Raw genomic sequence first — 15,000 nt, forward strand, 5'->3', positions numbered from 1 at the left:
AGCGGTACTGCCCGATCCACGGCTATCAAACCCAGCTGGGAGCGCCGTCGTCTGGCACCCTTCCCAGGGAATCCACCCGGGATTCACCGGAGGACAGTCGGCCTCGCGTGCGTCAGCCGCTGAGGCCTAGCGCTGGGCTATCGCCGTGTTGTGACTCGGGCGAGAGAGATAAAGGCACGGTGTGCAGGTCGGAGGCTGCGACGATCTGTAGGCATCGTTTTCTCCCGTACGGGTGAAACGCCGTTATCTGATGTGCGTACGTGTTGAGTTTTCATTTGGCTGCCTTCATGCCACAGTCAGGTGATCGTTGGAATGTGGTTTGTTTGGACTGACGTGTTGCACTTTGTTTTGGGACTGAGCAGTGATGCGAAGGGCTGGTGAAATAATGGATGTGTTTTAACACAGTGCTTCCCTATTGTTTTAACCCCATCAACATCCTCACATTATAAATCATCATATCCCATAGGAGTAGTCTAGTTAGTAGTATTCGTTTTCTTATGGCTACCAATCATTAAATTAGTAAATAATCACTATTGTAATTGATGGGCCATTTACAGTTACCAGTAAAATAAATGCATCATCAAATATTTTATAAGTCAGCAATCTCCTTCAATATGCATTCCCAAAGTGAGGTCGCCAGCCCAGGTTGCCAGTACCGCTTCCATTTGGGGAATTTCCAGTTTTTAACAGATGTGTGATGTCACTGCTGTTGTTCAAACATTGCTGTTGTTCCAACATTGCTGTGACCTCCCCTTGACTTCTATTGTCCTAACGATACGGATAATACATCATGATAAGATGGAACGAGGAAGCCAACAACATGTAAAACTATACTTTTCGTTTTAGGCTTGACAATTTTTGGCAAAATGGCGACAACTTGCAACATGCGGAAGTCGGGGAGTCCTAAATGAACGTGCATCGTGAGAGTGAAATTCTTGCTATATGCACAGAAAATGCATGTTGCAAGTTCTCCATTTCACTGAGACCAAATAACAAGCAAGGCATTTTGAGCATTGTGGCAGACCTAGGATTTATTTTTATTATTGTCTACATCCATCTGTGCACAACCGATGTAGGAGCCCTCAGACGATTGTCTGAGGGCTCCCATCTAAAGCTGGTCTTAAAAAACATATTATTCTAGTATAATGTTCCAGTCAAGACGGTATGTTATCCTCAATCCACTCAAGTATCATGAGTGACACTATACATTCACATACAAATCGAATCATATGACCTCACGCTTAAACAGAAATGTCCTGAGGCCGAGTTCTGTTCAGTAAACTGTGTAACTGTAATACTATTAACTGAGTTGTTATTGTTTCTGTTCAGATGCAATGTCTAAATCAAGTTATTTAGCCCTGTCACGCTGGCGTGGGGAGCGTTGTCTGTCAGGAGGGTGCTGCTCTGGGTCCCAATATGTTCCCCAAAATGAGTGATTCCAGCTGGGGTTCGATACGGAGACTTTCAATTCCTGGAAAGCAATGACAGCCGAAAAAAACATAACTAACAGACCACAACATGAGACAATTCCCACACAGATGTCCATCATAATCTGTATTACGTTTCTCCTTCTTAGCAGTCATTCTACATCTTTGAAATGTACGTACTTAGTGGTAAGTTAGGTAGGATGTTATTATTTTGCGCATCACGTTATGTGCAATAACTAAGCAAACCAACCATCTAACCACCTAGAATGTGGGTTGTTGTTTGCCAGCAAGGTTTGAACTTTAAGATATGACAAAACTCCTCATGCACCACACGATGTGGGTTTAATAGGACCTGAGCAGAAAGCAAAAGCTAAAATAGAGACCACAGTTTTACACAAAACAACTCTACTGAATACGCTTTTGAGGTTTGGGCATGTGTGAGTGTGTGGGTTGGTGCGTGTGTCTTTTATACATGTGCGTGTTTGTGGGTGTGTGTGTATGTGAGTGTGGTCTCTTTTTTTCTGAAGAAACCTTTTTAAGGCAGATGAATGTGGCAGGAATGTACTCAGCTTGTTGTAGTTCCTTATTAAGAAAGATGAATGTAGCAGAACTTTGCTCTAACTTGTTGTAGTTCCTTGTTAAGGCAAATGATTGACGACTTTAGTCTAACCAGAAAAGGAGAAGTTCTACAATGATATAGTTAATCAGAATAAGGTCTGCTTCTCTTTCTTTCCTCACTGACCTCAATGTTCTTTGACCACTGCCTTCGTTCAGTCATATTTAGGAGATCCTTGTTTTATTTCATTTTTATTTCAAAGTGCAGCGTACATCAGTTTGCTATGTAATGGCACCTTTGTGAACAAAGTGAGCAAACACAGACCATGTGTGTTTCCCAAGAGTCGCGTCTGTTGAACTGAACTCCGCTCCAGTTTTTCACAGCGTGGGATTTGCCGTGCTCTAAGCGGGCTCCATGCCGGGTTTTGCTCGCAGCCCCGCCACAGAGTGAAAGCTGGAAGCTGCACTCTGTAAGTATTTGAATTATGTCATTGACGTCAGCAAGGTCATAAAAGAGACTGCTGCCCTTCCCCTGAAGTATTCTCCTGCCAGCAGGCCTGTTCAGCTCTGCACATATGGACTCTGTAGATCTGCTCATAGACAGAACCTTGTGTAGCAGGGGATGTCCCAGGTCTGCACTGTATAGGCCTGAACTGCCTTTTAATACTATAGTTTTAATAGATCTATGTCTCTATGAATGGATTGTGATGGAGAGACTGAATCGCTCTAGCTCTGAGCTTGTTCTTGAGGGACATTAGAGTTGGCTGAACGGCAGGTCAGGACCTTGCAGAGATCGTACAAACGTATTATCCGTTGTATTTTCAAATGCAAGACCTGTGATCCCCATAGATGTCATTCAACCCATTTATAACATTAGACCAAACACCGGTTAAAGAAGGAATAAAATGTAAGCAACAAAAGATCAAATGTGGTTAGTGTAATACATACGTGCGTGACTTTGTGCCCGCGGTCGTGAGCAAGGCACCCCGGCGCCACCGTGCAGCCGTAGCGTTCATCGCATGTGACGAGCTAATCAGCAAAACGTGTGTTTTCACTCCAACCCCCAACTCGATGACATGAGCGATTCATCACGGCTTGGCGTTTCCACCCAAATACTATTCTCTTCTACCCTATCGGCACTCCGCACCTCTGGGTACACTGAGTGCTGTGCGGAGCTCTTTCGTTTTTTTTTCTTTTATCCATCGTACAGTGAACATGGCACCCTTCATTTTTCATCGCCCTTGAAAGAATCCCAACGATAAAGGTACGCTCCTGTGTGGACCGCTGAGCACACCATCCACGACTAAAGCGGAATTGTGTTAACCAGCTCTGTAATTGTCCTTACGGGCCTTAATGCAGCTCACTGGGCCGACGGGGCCGTTTGAGGCCGTTCAATACTGCTGCTGTACCAACGGAACAGTTCACCACAGGTACCGCCAAGCACAACGCCGGCTCTGTTCCTGTAGACAGCTTGTGTGTGTTGGTGCTTTGGGAAGGGTCTTGTGTTGCGGTCACCGGAGAGGAACAGTGAGAGGTCTTGCTAGGGAGAGTGTTTAAGTGTATTATTGGGCAGGTTTTTACGGTCGCCTGCTGTGTTACAGTCAAGAGGAATGGGAGCCGAGGACATCGATGAGAAAGATGTATCATACAATATAGAACATTGATAAGACTGATCCCATAAGCTGATGTGTCACATGGCCCTGTGTATGGGGTGTGTGTGTGTGTGTGTGTGTGTGTGTGTGTGTGTGTGTGTGTGTGTGTGTGTGTGTGTGTGTGTGTGTGTGTGTGTGAGTGTGTGTGTGTGTGTGTGTGTGTGGGGGTCCTTGTTGGTGAAATTGGTGTTTAAAGGCTTCCACTTCTCATTAGCTATGCCTTCAATCTAGATCAGAGGAATCCCTTTATCCTTCTACTTTGCTCATACTGCTATCTGTACATAAGGGTACATAGTTTGGTAGACTTGGTCCAATTCATGGTTGAGGTCAATACGTTGTTGCATTTTTTATTTGGTTTGGTTAACATTCTCACTGGACAAGTGAACCAAACAATGTAAACAGATGTCCCGCTAATCAACGGGTTGCTTTCTATTGGAGAAAGAATCCAAGGGAAACTCAAAACGCTTCCTTGAGGCGGACAATAATAATGAAGCGACTTTGTGTCGTCTTGGATTTTTCATTTTGCTTTGGTTTTCCTAAATATTAAAAACAACCTAATTCCCTTCATTCGGTCACTAACTCATTTAAAGACGTCAGTGTTTTTGTGATGACAACAAAATTTGTTAATGGTGTCGACCAACCATGTTTCGATGAGTACACTCACCCCCTGAGTCACCAGGTCTGACCACGGTGCATTTTTAATCTAGGAAAAGTTCATATATGGCTGGCTGTAACGTTTTTATTATTTCGAGTTCGCTGCAAAGGTGAAATTTCAACCGACAATACACAATTTTTTGGTTTGCTTCCTGTAGTTGGTTTGATCGCGTTCACACCAAAATTGAACTGAACCAGAGTGCACTAGAAGTGGACTGAAGCTCGAATGAGCGTTCACACCAACCCAAAACAACCAGACACACACACACACAGACATACACATTGGTCTGTTTAATTGAACCCAATGCTTGCTTTGTTAGAGTATCTGTGTGACTTCGGCCATGGGGGACATAGAAATTCTCCTGTTAGATGTTTTTAAGAAGCCCTTTGTGTAATGGGCTCCAGGGCTTGCCCAGGTCCGACATACAGTATATGTTATGATGAGCGCCATTCATTCCCTCCCCACATCCTCTCCACCCACAGGGGGGATGAGAAGACCTAACTATCACTCGCATGGCCAAAAAACATCTCAATATTTATCCTGATACCATTTCCCCAAACTGGATGATAAAATCATTAGTTTGTACAAAAAAACCTAAATATGTTTTAAATACACGCCTCTAACACCTCCTCCTATTCACTTAATTTCCCAACACAAATAATACATTTTTGTGGTAATTTCACCACACTTATCCTTCTGTGACAGGGTTGCATATTGGACATATTGCAAACTTCTACCTTAAACCTCCTTATGGAACTAACCGGGCAATGCTACGGGCTGAGCACCCTCCACACACCCTCTCTCTCTCTCTCTTTCCTATTTTCTCGCTCTATCTCCTTCTCTTGTTGACCCTCTCTGATTTCTCTTATATTGTCAGACTCATTCTCTCTCTCTCTCTCTCTCTCTCTCTCTCTCTCTCTCTCTCTCTCTCTCTCTCTCCCTCTCTCTCCCTCTCTCTCTCTCTCTCTCTCTCTCTCTCTCTCTCTCTCTCTCTCTCTCTCTCTCTCTTTCTCTCATTCTCTCTGGTGATTTTCTCCAGAGAAAGAGAAGGAGGGAGAGGGTTCAAGGTTTCAGTCTGGCACCCTCTATCTCCTTCTGTTCCTGGAAACAGACGGCTAGATGCCTGAACAAGCCACCTCGTCACCGGGGCCGAGTGGCTTGGCCGTGCCACGGTTCTCCCTGCGTCATCGTTTATGGTGTGGTGTCTGCCGCACGGGTCTGCCGGGACAGCTTTCACCACGCCCGCAAAGCCAGGTCGCCCTTTGCATCTGCCCAAAGGCAGTTGGTTAAATGTAGGAGGGAGGGGTGTGTGTGCTGTAGTTAGATCCAGGCAAAATGCTGAAATGGAAAAAAACAAAAGGATGGGTCTGTCATTCAGTCTGTCTACCTGTCTGTCTGCCTACCTACTTGTCTGTCTGTCTTCCATTATTTCTCTCTATCTACCTGTCTTTCCTGTCTCGCGTTATTTCTGTCTATCTTTTTGTCTCGCTTTCTGTCTGTGTCCACCACACACACACACACACACACACACACACACACACACACACACACACACACACACACACACACACACACACACACACACACACACACACACACACACACACACACACACACACACACAGACGCACACAGTCCAAACATACAAGTAGTCCCCATAGTCATTTTATTTTGGTCTGACAGACACACACAAGCTTGGATGACCTGATAGAATATACTACAGTACACACCACATATACACATACACACCACTGTGTCTGTGTCTGTGTCTGTGTCTGTGTCTGTGTCTGTGGGTGGGCGTTTGCACTTTAAAGCTGACAGAAAGGCGTATTGGTTGCATTCTATGTCAATCTCTCTTGATGATAGATGGAAGAAACTCGCTGTCTGTCAGCTGTAGGAGCTAACACTCTTACTCAGAAATAATCGTCTGAAATGGGGGATGCGTGGGGGTTTATGTGTGGGGGTATGTACATTTCTGTGTGTGTGTGTACGTTTGATCAGTCCGTGGGGCATGTTGGAAATCCCCAGCGATGAGTCTGCTGTGTCTCTCACTCTTTCTCTTTCAATTTCTACGACCAAAAAAAACATTTTTCAGGAACTTGATGTCGAATTCCCGTGCCAATTATCATTGCCCAACAGTGATGGGAGACAAAACGAAACAAAACGAAAATCTCCTACGCAATTCCGCCACCCCCCCCCCCCCCCCCCCCCCACTTACCAACGACAACACTACCCTCAGCTCATTCAGACGCCGCCTCGTCCCCGCCCCCTTCCCTCCAGTACCCCCGCCCCACCTTAGGAGTTTACCTCTTTCACAACTCTGGAGGAGACGGGCTCCGTCATCGCCCGGCGCTCTGCCTTTCATGTCTGCGCCCCGGTTGTTGACGTACCTCTGACATGCAGTGGAAACGTATGCAGGTCCTGTGACCTTTGGTTGTTACATAACACATGTGGGTCCTGAAGCTAGACCCGTTGATGAGAACCACTGTTTTAAGTAACCATTTTGTTTCTAATGACTTGCAGCATCCTGTGCGCTGATCATGACCAAATTTGGATTTGTAAATCAAATAATTACAAACCAGGGTTACCGTCAATCTATGCGATTTTGTTCATACTGGCAGCTTTTTGATACATTTTAATACGTAGGTGTGATTATTAGATGCTTTTTTTTTGTATTAAATGGGGTACATTCCTAACAAAAACTAGCTACACTACGCGTATGTGGCCTTATAGAAATACCAACAATCCCATGCTCTTTCACTCTTCTTCTTCTACGCCTGTCTGTGTGGCGGGAGGACTCGGGACGGGGGGTGTGTGCCAGGGGCCTCTGGTGTTTGAGAGAGCAAACAGGAGCTGCTGCCGTCTTTGATGGGGCTGAAGTCAGAGCGAAGGACAACATTCTAAGCGGCTGCGCTAAGGTCGCATCCGCGCACACCCTGCCCGCAGTGTTGTGCTCGGCAGCTAGGAGACCGCCAGTACACACACCACACAGGGGCCAGACTGTACGTGTGTGTGTGTGTGTGTGTGTGTGTGTGTGTGTGTGTGTGTGTGTGTGTGTGTGTGTCTGTGTGTGTGTGTGTGTGTGTGTGTGTGTGTGTGTGCGTGTCTGTGCACCAGACGTGCACAGACACGTACACACTCTGACTCAATTTCAACCTTGATTTACAGACAGTGTGGTATGTGTTAAATAAATTCAAACGAATGCTCGGAGAAGCTGGTGTTTTTGCTAATTTCACTTCAGAAGACTTACTGGCCCCGTTAACAACCCCATGTGTCTCACTGAACTGATACGTTGACGTCACAAAGCCAGAAAACTCATGAACACTCAACTCTCGTGAACATGTGTCTATTGAAGTCACATAAAAGTGCATTCCAAAGGGCTGATCCAAGAAGTTTAATGAGAGGCAATTGGTTCAAGATAAATTACGAGCCACAAAGACTACTCAAAAAAGTCTAAAAGACACAATAACCTGTGTTCATTTTGTTTGAAAAGTATATAAAACAGTTTATATATCTATGGGCCTTATTCACTGAGCTGCCATCTAAGTTCTAAAAGCAGTCGGTTTTCACTACCAGCTAGTGTTTACAACAAAGATGGCCGCTGTGTGTAAAGAGTATGTGAAACCCCTGTGTTAGGTCCAATTCGAACACCGAGATACAAAGAATCTCAGAAGCGATTTGGGCTTAAGGTTCTAGGAAGGAGGGGGGTATGTATTTTCCTTGGCTATGACCAATGCTTATTACCTGATATTTTTTAAGTACCGCTGTTGTGCAGGAACGTTGTTATCAGCTGTGTTGTAAACTTAATTTGGCGTTAGACAGTGGTTTATACTGGCGTTACAATAGAACCCTATCTTGAACCTCAAATTCAACCACTGTTGTACAGAGCTCCAAAAACTCATGTATCCACAAACACACACACCATGGAGTTCGACTGTTAGGGTCAGAGAAGCTTAACCCACTCGCGGACGCTGCAATCAAGCACTGACCAGACAAAGCTCCAAACACACCTCGCCACTATTGTTCCCCCAGGAAAAGAATGCCACATGCGTTCGTGCAAAGTTGAATGTTCACAAACTGGTCGGTAGAGACTGGCAAAACATCCACACAACTGAATTTAAAACCAAAATAATACGATTTTGGTTTTAACTTCTTTTCATTGTACTCGATGGCCAAATGTTTTCTTCTTCTCTACCTCGCTTTTCTATCAAACTCTCCTAACAAAGCTGTGGCCGTCGGTTATCCAGTGTGTGTGTGTGGTCGTGTCAGCGTGTCTCTGCATTACCCAGCTGCTGCCTGTCATCCGTTGTGTGTGTGTTGTTCTGACGGCGTGTCTCTCCTTGACAGACGAGGCCTACCAGAAGATGGCGGTGGAGACGATGGAGGAGCTGGACTGGTGTCTGGACCAGCTGGAGACAATCCAGACGTACCGCTCCGTCAGCGACATGGCCTCCAACAAGGTACAAACCCCAGGATTTTTCTCCTTCTCTGCTGGGTTTAATTTGGATTTTTTTTCGATAGTTCTGGGATTTTTTCCGGATTTTCCTTTTCCGCCTGGGAATGTTGTGAATTCTTTTATTTTGTTTTTTGTTGCTTTTCTTTTCGAGAGTATGGCCTAGGTCTAGTACCGTTTTCCTTTCGCCTTTAACTGTCCGACAATCATGTCGAGAAAGATGGGTGGTAACGGTCTGCGACGCACTGAAGATCCTTTGTCTAGGTAGACTTTGTTAACAACCACACAACCACACAACACACACACACCAAAAAAAAAAGGAAAAACAAACAAACAATACTTTTTTCATTGAAGTACATTCACTACGGCACCCTTCTGTATTCGGTTACATCCCATTTGCCAAAGCACCTCTGGTCTGCTCTGATTTAAAATTCTATGATAGAGAAAACCAAAGAACATCTAATCAGAGCCAGTCAGAGAGGGCCGGCCAATGAAATATGGCAAAACACGGAGCTGAGAACAGTGGAACCGAAGGTTTAGAAAAGAGGAAAGGCATTATGAACTCGCGTTTAAACTGCTGAAGAGAAAAGGGAATGTGAAACGTATTTCATTATTAGAATATTTTTTCGCCATTGGGTGATGATGGCCGGAATGAATGGCTGCCGGGCATTTCCATAAGGTGCTCTGTGTTTGGGTGATGGTTCACTATCTATGTATTGGACTGTTCTTTTGCTCCACTTGTATGCTGGCATTGCATCGCGTTATGTAGTGTAGCAGCCATGAGCCCCTAATTCTGAAGCCCTTGCGATAGCGACTAATGTGTAATACCTCTTTTGGCCCATATGGGTGTACGGTGGTTCTTGGTGGTTGATTGCAAAAAGACCACCATTCAAAGTTAAAGAGAAAACTTTTGATTTCATTGTCATTAAACAAAGCCAAGGATGTTTTCTTTGTTTGGTTCGGATCTCAGTAGCTAGTTCATCTCCATATTATGTATTTTGCTAGGTTCCGTTTGAACGTTTTATTTAATTAAAAGATTATTAAGGATTTAATATTAAGGAGTGATAGCCCGAGGCTATTTTGCGGCAGCCAATCATTCCAACCCTCAATGGGCCAAATATGGATTGTTTCCCCTGCTGACTGGACACTTTTCAAATAATTAACGGTTAACGGTAAATCTACTGCCTTACATGGGTCATGTGTAAAAATGTCAAAGACCAACGTAGCGTCCTTGACAAGCGGTGTCAAGGACGCTACGTGCGTATTTTTTGAGATTGTATGATTCTAAGTAGCACTTGGACTGAGTGGACTCTCCTTCGTTAATTGTTTATTGTGTATCGACTCAGAAGGTTTCTGAATTGTTTCAGAAGATATCGGGTTTGTGGTCATTTTGTCAACTGTATATTCCTGTACTGTATTTCAGTATGCGCATTGGATGTGTGTAGGATTATCGACATGCAACATAAAAATAAATCCCAACCTCATCCCCTCCCTGACACACAAGCTCCGTTAAATATTGCACTTCCTGTCAGAGGGTTGATTGAGCTCTGAAGGGGTCAAAGGGGAGGTTTGTTGACGAGACAAAATGTACCAAAATTCACATAACAAACAAGATTTTGTCTTAGTCATTCAGCCGCTAACGGCTAGGAATGCTATCATTCAAGCGAATGAATTGTTGGTAGTTCATGTGAGTAGCCCAGGAATGCAACTGTGGCCCTTTTAAATGAATAAAGGCAAATATAACCTGCCAGGTATCGATGTCCCAATCTCCCGGTCGCAGTACAGATATGATAGCTTTTCACATTCTTCAACAGCGGGTTATGAGGCATGCGTGTTGTTCGTTGTGAAGCTGGCAGGCCTGCCGGTGTGGTTGCGTGTGCGTGTGTGTGTGTGTGCGTGTGTGTGGCAGCTGTAAGCAGAGGGAGAGAGCCACATGGAAACACTAGGAGCCCTGGACAACAGGATGCTGGGGATCCAGCACTGGTTCAAACACAATAAACATGGTAGGAAGAGAGGGGGTGTGTGTGGTTGTGTGTGTGTGTGTGTGTGTGTGTGTGTGTGTGTGTGTGCGTGTGTGTGTGTGTGTGTGTGTGTGTGTGTGTGTGTGTGTGTGTGTGTGTGTGTGTGTGTGTGTGTGTGTGTGTGTGTGTGTGTGTGTGTGTTTGTGTGTGTGTCTGTGCAGTCCCTCTAGAACCCCAGGCTGAGTGACTCTCTCTTCCTGTCTCCGTCCTGACCTCCTCTCTCTTCTCCCCAGACGACAATAGATTTCCCATCATGCCACTGCGTACAGTTAATAGTGCTGTTTATTTCTCATATTGCTGTCGTCCCTCTGCCACACAAACACAGACACACACACACACAGACAGAATCCATGGGATTTTCCCCACATAATGGCAAAGCATGCTTTTCTTTGTTCGAATTGTCGCAAAGACAACATAGGACAATTGAGTTTGGTTACTTAAATATTAATCATTACTTTGTGGGACAAAAAGAGAAGTAACAAAGTGACAAATACATGAACAAATTCTTAGAAAACAAGCATTTTATGTTGCCCTTATATGAGTAGACTTTTAATTGTCCAGTGGAGAACAAATGCTTTGATTGCACTGTTGCTTTATCTTAATATCTAATAAAAGTACCGTCCTATTGCTCATGGAAAATTGCAATTTGGCTTCAGCTCTGTTACAAAACAATGCAGATGATGCAAGTGAACATGACATGAATAAAAGATATGAAGTTGCAGAGGGGAATTTTTTTTGACATTTTTAAGATTGGGTAAATCTTTGGATTGTTTGAATTGAGATAGGAGAATATTTCATGCTGGATTCTATGCTGTTGCCTGGGAACTGTTTGACTTTGTGCAGTTACGCAAAAAAAGGTCACGTGACTTGGAACCGTTCATAGAAAGTTGAGTAACAAAGACTTCAAAATGAATCAACCTTATTGTTTTATCTCATAGAATCAGCTCATAAGCTTCCGGTGCGTTGATCGATCATCAGAAACAGCATATTCCACCATAAACCCTGTCATTCACGATACACAATCAAGAAAATTGTACGTTGTGTGTACATTGTTCAGGTGTACATTGTTTCAACAGTAGACCTACAGTAGGTGGCATGACACTTGGGATGTCTTATGCGAAGGGTGCTACCGTTTCAACTGTGAGGTGATGCCATGTGACAAATGCGGTTCAACTGTTTCACCTTCGGCCCTTATTTTAGTGTTTTAGAAGGTAGGGTGGTCACAGTGTCATATGACCCTCTGAGGTTGAGACTAACATGAGACAACACATACGAATGGCCCGACAGAGTTCTGTTGAGTGTACATCCCATCTCCTAGCTCGTTGTTTTTCTCTAACTGAAATCTGAAACATTATAACCCATACGATAATTGTGTCATTGGAACCAGGGCATTTATTGTTAATGACGACGCAGCTAGGCGTAAACACAAATGAGGCGATCTTGACAACAGATCTCCCTGAAAGGAGAAAGGCGAGCGTGGGTAACAGGAGGTGCTGTGTCAGAAGAGAGGCACGACACCCATACAAGCCATACAACCCCACCTCAAGGTGAGGTTCCCCTCACCACAACCATCTCCACCACCACAACCACCACCACCGCCACAACCATCTCCACAGTCACCATCATCACAATCATCATCTTCATCACCTCCACCACCACCACCATCACTATCCATCACCGTCTACACCACCACCAACATCCCCATCCCCATTGAGTTTTGTAGAGGCCGCGCCCTAGTTGATTTCCTATTGGCTATCTGGCCCTTCGTTTGATGGCCGGTGTCCCGTGATTTTCCAGCTTGAGTTATGAAGATCAAAAACTGGAAAGACAAGAAGATTGAAGAAGAATGAGGAAGGAAGGGTGCGTAAGGGTTGACTAGACTAAAGATTAGATTGCATACAAGATCATCAGTGTGTTGTGATTTGAATCATTTTGTTTTGACTAAACTTTCACCGACATACTACGTCGTCTCTCTTATATGGCCTAAAAAGAGACAGCGAGAGGGAAATTGCAATCCATTAACACCAAACTTGGCTAACGTGCATGATTGAAGTTCAGGGTAAGCGGGAAGTGACTATCTCATCCGAAGGATCAGTCCAATATTGACAAGTTGAGCCATGTGACTCTGACTGCTTGCTACAGCAGCGCTGGGCGGTCTGTGCTTCACGTAGGCAAGGGGAGTGGCAGGGGAACAGGGTGGGCCTAGCACGTGTGTGTATGTGTGTGTGTGTGTGTGTGTGTGTGTGTGTGTGTGTGTGTGTGTGTGTGTGTGTGCGTGTGCGTGTGTGTGTGTGCCAGGCAGAAGGCTAAGCAACACTCAGAGACTCACACAGACACACAAACGTACACACGCTGAGCGCACGGTCTAGTCAGAGCAAGCAGCCCCAAGTGAGTCAGTGCAGTTCCTTCCACACACACACACACCCCCCCCTCTGCTTCTACGTCAGAGAGCCCCGGGTTGGTCTGGCTACTCATGCTGCAGTCAGAGCACAGCCACAGAGCAAAGAGACAAGAGGCACACACACACACACAACTACAACTACTGGTACTTTACTGTTGCTCTGGACCACCCCGAGCCCCACACCAACAGCTACTCTGACGGGACAGCACTCCGGCTCGGTCCCCCCACAGCCCCGACTCATCAACATGGGAGCCTGTTGCTTTGAAAAGAAGGAGAAGAAGTTAGGGAAACTGAACGGTTGGAGGAAGGTGAGGGGTTCGGCCGGTTTATATTTATTCATGTGTATTTGTAGTGTGTTGTTTATATTATGTTTGACACATCTGCTGGGTTGCTGAATTAGTATTTTGTGTGCGTTCAGATCATTCATAGGATTTGAACTGTTCACCACAATGAGGCTCTTGGGTGTAGGGCTCGGGGATGATGACCGGTTGCTATGTTTATCGAGGGACTTTCTTCTTACTGTATTGCTGAGCTGTTGCTTGTTCTTTTTGAAGCAAACTCCCTGTGTTGTAGCTAATGTTTGCTACTTCTGTAAGACGTTGGGTATTTAGCTGGTCGTCGTTGTTGAAACACAAACGCAAAGTTGACATGGGAAGGGTCAGGACTAGCAGTACTACCGACAGTGTTTAACGGAAACTCGTATTATGCAATCAAGTCTGGCGTTCTGACCAAGCCAATAACAACATTTGTGAATATCTAGGATTAGCATTTAGGAGTACACATTGAATCTGCGCCGGCAACAGATGGCTGCGGCAGGCCCTGTGGCTTCAACGGTGCCTGCATAATCCTAAACTGTTTATGCTAATGGCTATGTATGTCAATATGTATGTCAGTTATGCACCGATCCCTGTATGGGCCCTCTGAAAGGGGATACGTTATAGATTGTACATCGTCTGTTTTGGCAAATGTAAGCGATGTGTTCACTATTGAATGTTAATGACTAAAGCGTACCGGGGACAGTGTCCGGGGACACTTTAGATACACAATGTAAATCAACAGAATGGAGAGCTGGATTGATTAAGATGGATAATTAGTTTGCATACATATACATGTATCAGTATCTACCGGAATATAAATAAGCATGAAAGTGATCACCTTCAGGCGATCTGCCCACAGCAACCCTTGTTGAGGTTGAATCTAGGGAAGGAGAGAGAAAAGGAGTAGTCCAATGAAGGTGATATTTCTGTTGTGCCTCCTTCTGACGGTCCTCTTTGCCCCGGTGCTCCTAGCTTTTCGGGACATGTTTTTAAAGTGCATTTGAGCTGTGGGCCTAGCGTGCAGAGCTGCAGCGCTCCAGGTGTTCCACAGCCCACCTCAATGTGCTCAAGCGGCACACATGAAGCCCTTTAGCTTCAACAGCCCTGTTTGAAGACGGAGAGTTATTTATGCAGACTTTACCCAACCTTTGACTGGGCTTGAGTAGCGCCTTGTAAGGCCCTGCCTTTCCTTGCCGTTTGAAGTTGTGGGATGCGGACCCGTGAACACTGAGCAGTGAGTGAGTCAGAGGAAGTGAGAGGGTCTAGTGCGCTCTCTCTGGCAGCTTTTCGCGCTCGCTCTGAGGTGCCGGTCGCTCAGAGTGATCTCACCAACACAATGACCGCTTCGTAAGTAGGCCCCTTGTTTAACTTTATATCAATTCTGTCTCCATGGCAGTTCTTTGGCCAGAGCTCTGGTGGGATCATGGGTTCCTGGTTATTCCCTGTAACATGTGTAGCACTTGTAGTATTGAGATGCTGTGTGAGATGAATAAGTCTCTCCAAATGGTAAATTAACTGA

The 15,000-nt window shown here is 45.1% G+C and overlaps 1 protein-coding gene and 1 long non-coding RNA gene across 6 annotated transcripts in view; one reads left to right on the top strand and one right to left on the bottom strand.

The window, feature by feature from the left end:
- The window catches only part of pde4ba (phosphodiesterase 4B, cAMP-specific a), a 136,362-nt gene that overhangs the window by 104,583 nt on the left and 16,779 nt on the right, over window positions 1–15,000 (top strand). For 4 of the 5 annotated variants that reach the window (XM_030372062.1, XM_030372063.1, XM_030372065.1 and 1 more), the window contains one exon: window positions 8,637–8,749. In XM_030372062.1, the coding sequence (XP_030227922.1) occupies window positions 8,637–8,749 (113 nt within the window). Of the gene's footprint in view, window positions 1–8,636; window positions 8,750–13,011; window positions 13,473–15,000 lie in introns of those variants that run through there. The other variant, XM_030372066.1, reaches the window with a different exon arrangement.
- Window positions 1,012–2,774, bottom strand: LOC115555321 (uncharacterized). The gene is made up of 2 exons (XR_003978864.1): window positions 2,170–2,774; window positions 1,012–1,471 (listed from the first exon to the last, which is right to left on the bottom strand). It is a non-coding gene; the product is annotated as an uncharacterized LOC115555321 (long non-coding RNA).

The sequence above is a fragment of the Gadus morhua genome, chromosome 12 (assembly GCF_902167405.1).
Source record: "Gadus morhua chromosome 12, gadMor3.0, whole genome shotgun sequence".
Classification (NCBI taxonomy): domain Eukaryota; kingdom Metazoa; phylum Chordata; class Actinopteri; order Gadiformes; family Gadidae; genus Gadus; species Gadus morhua.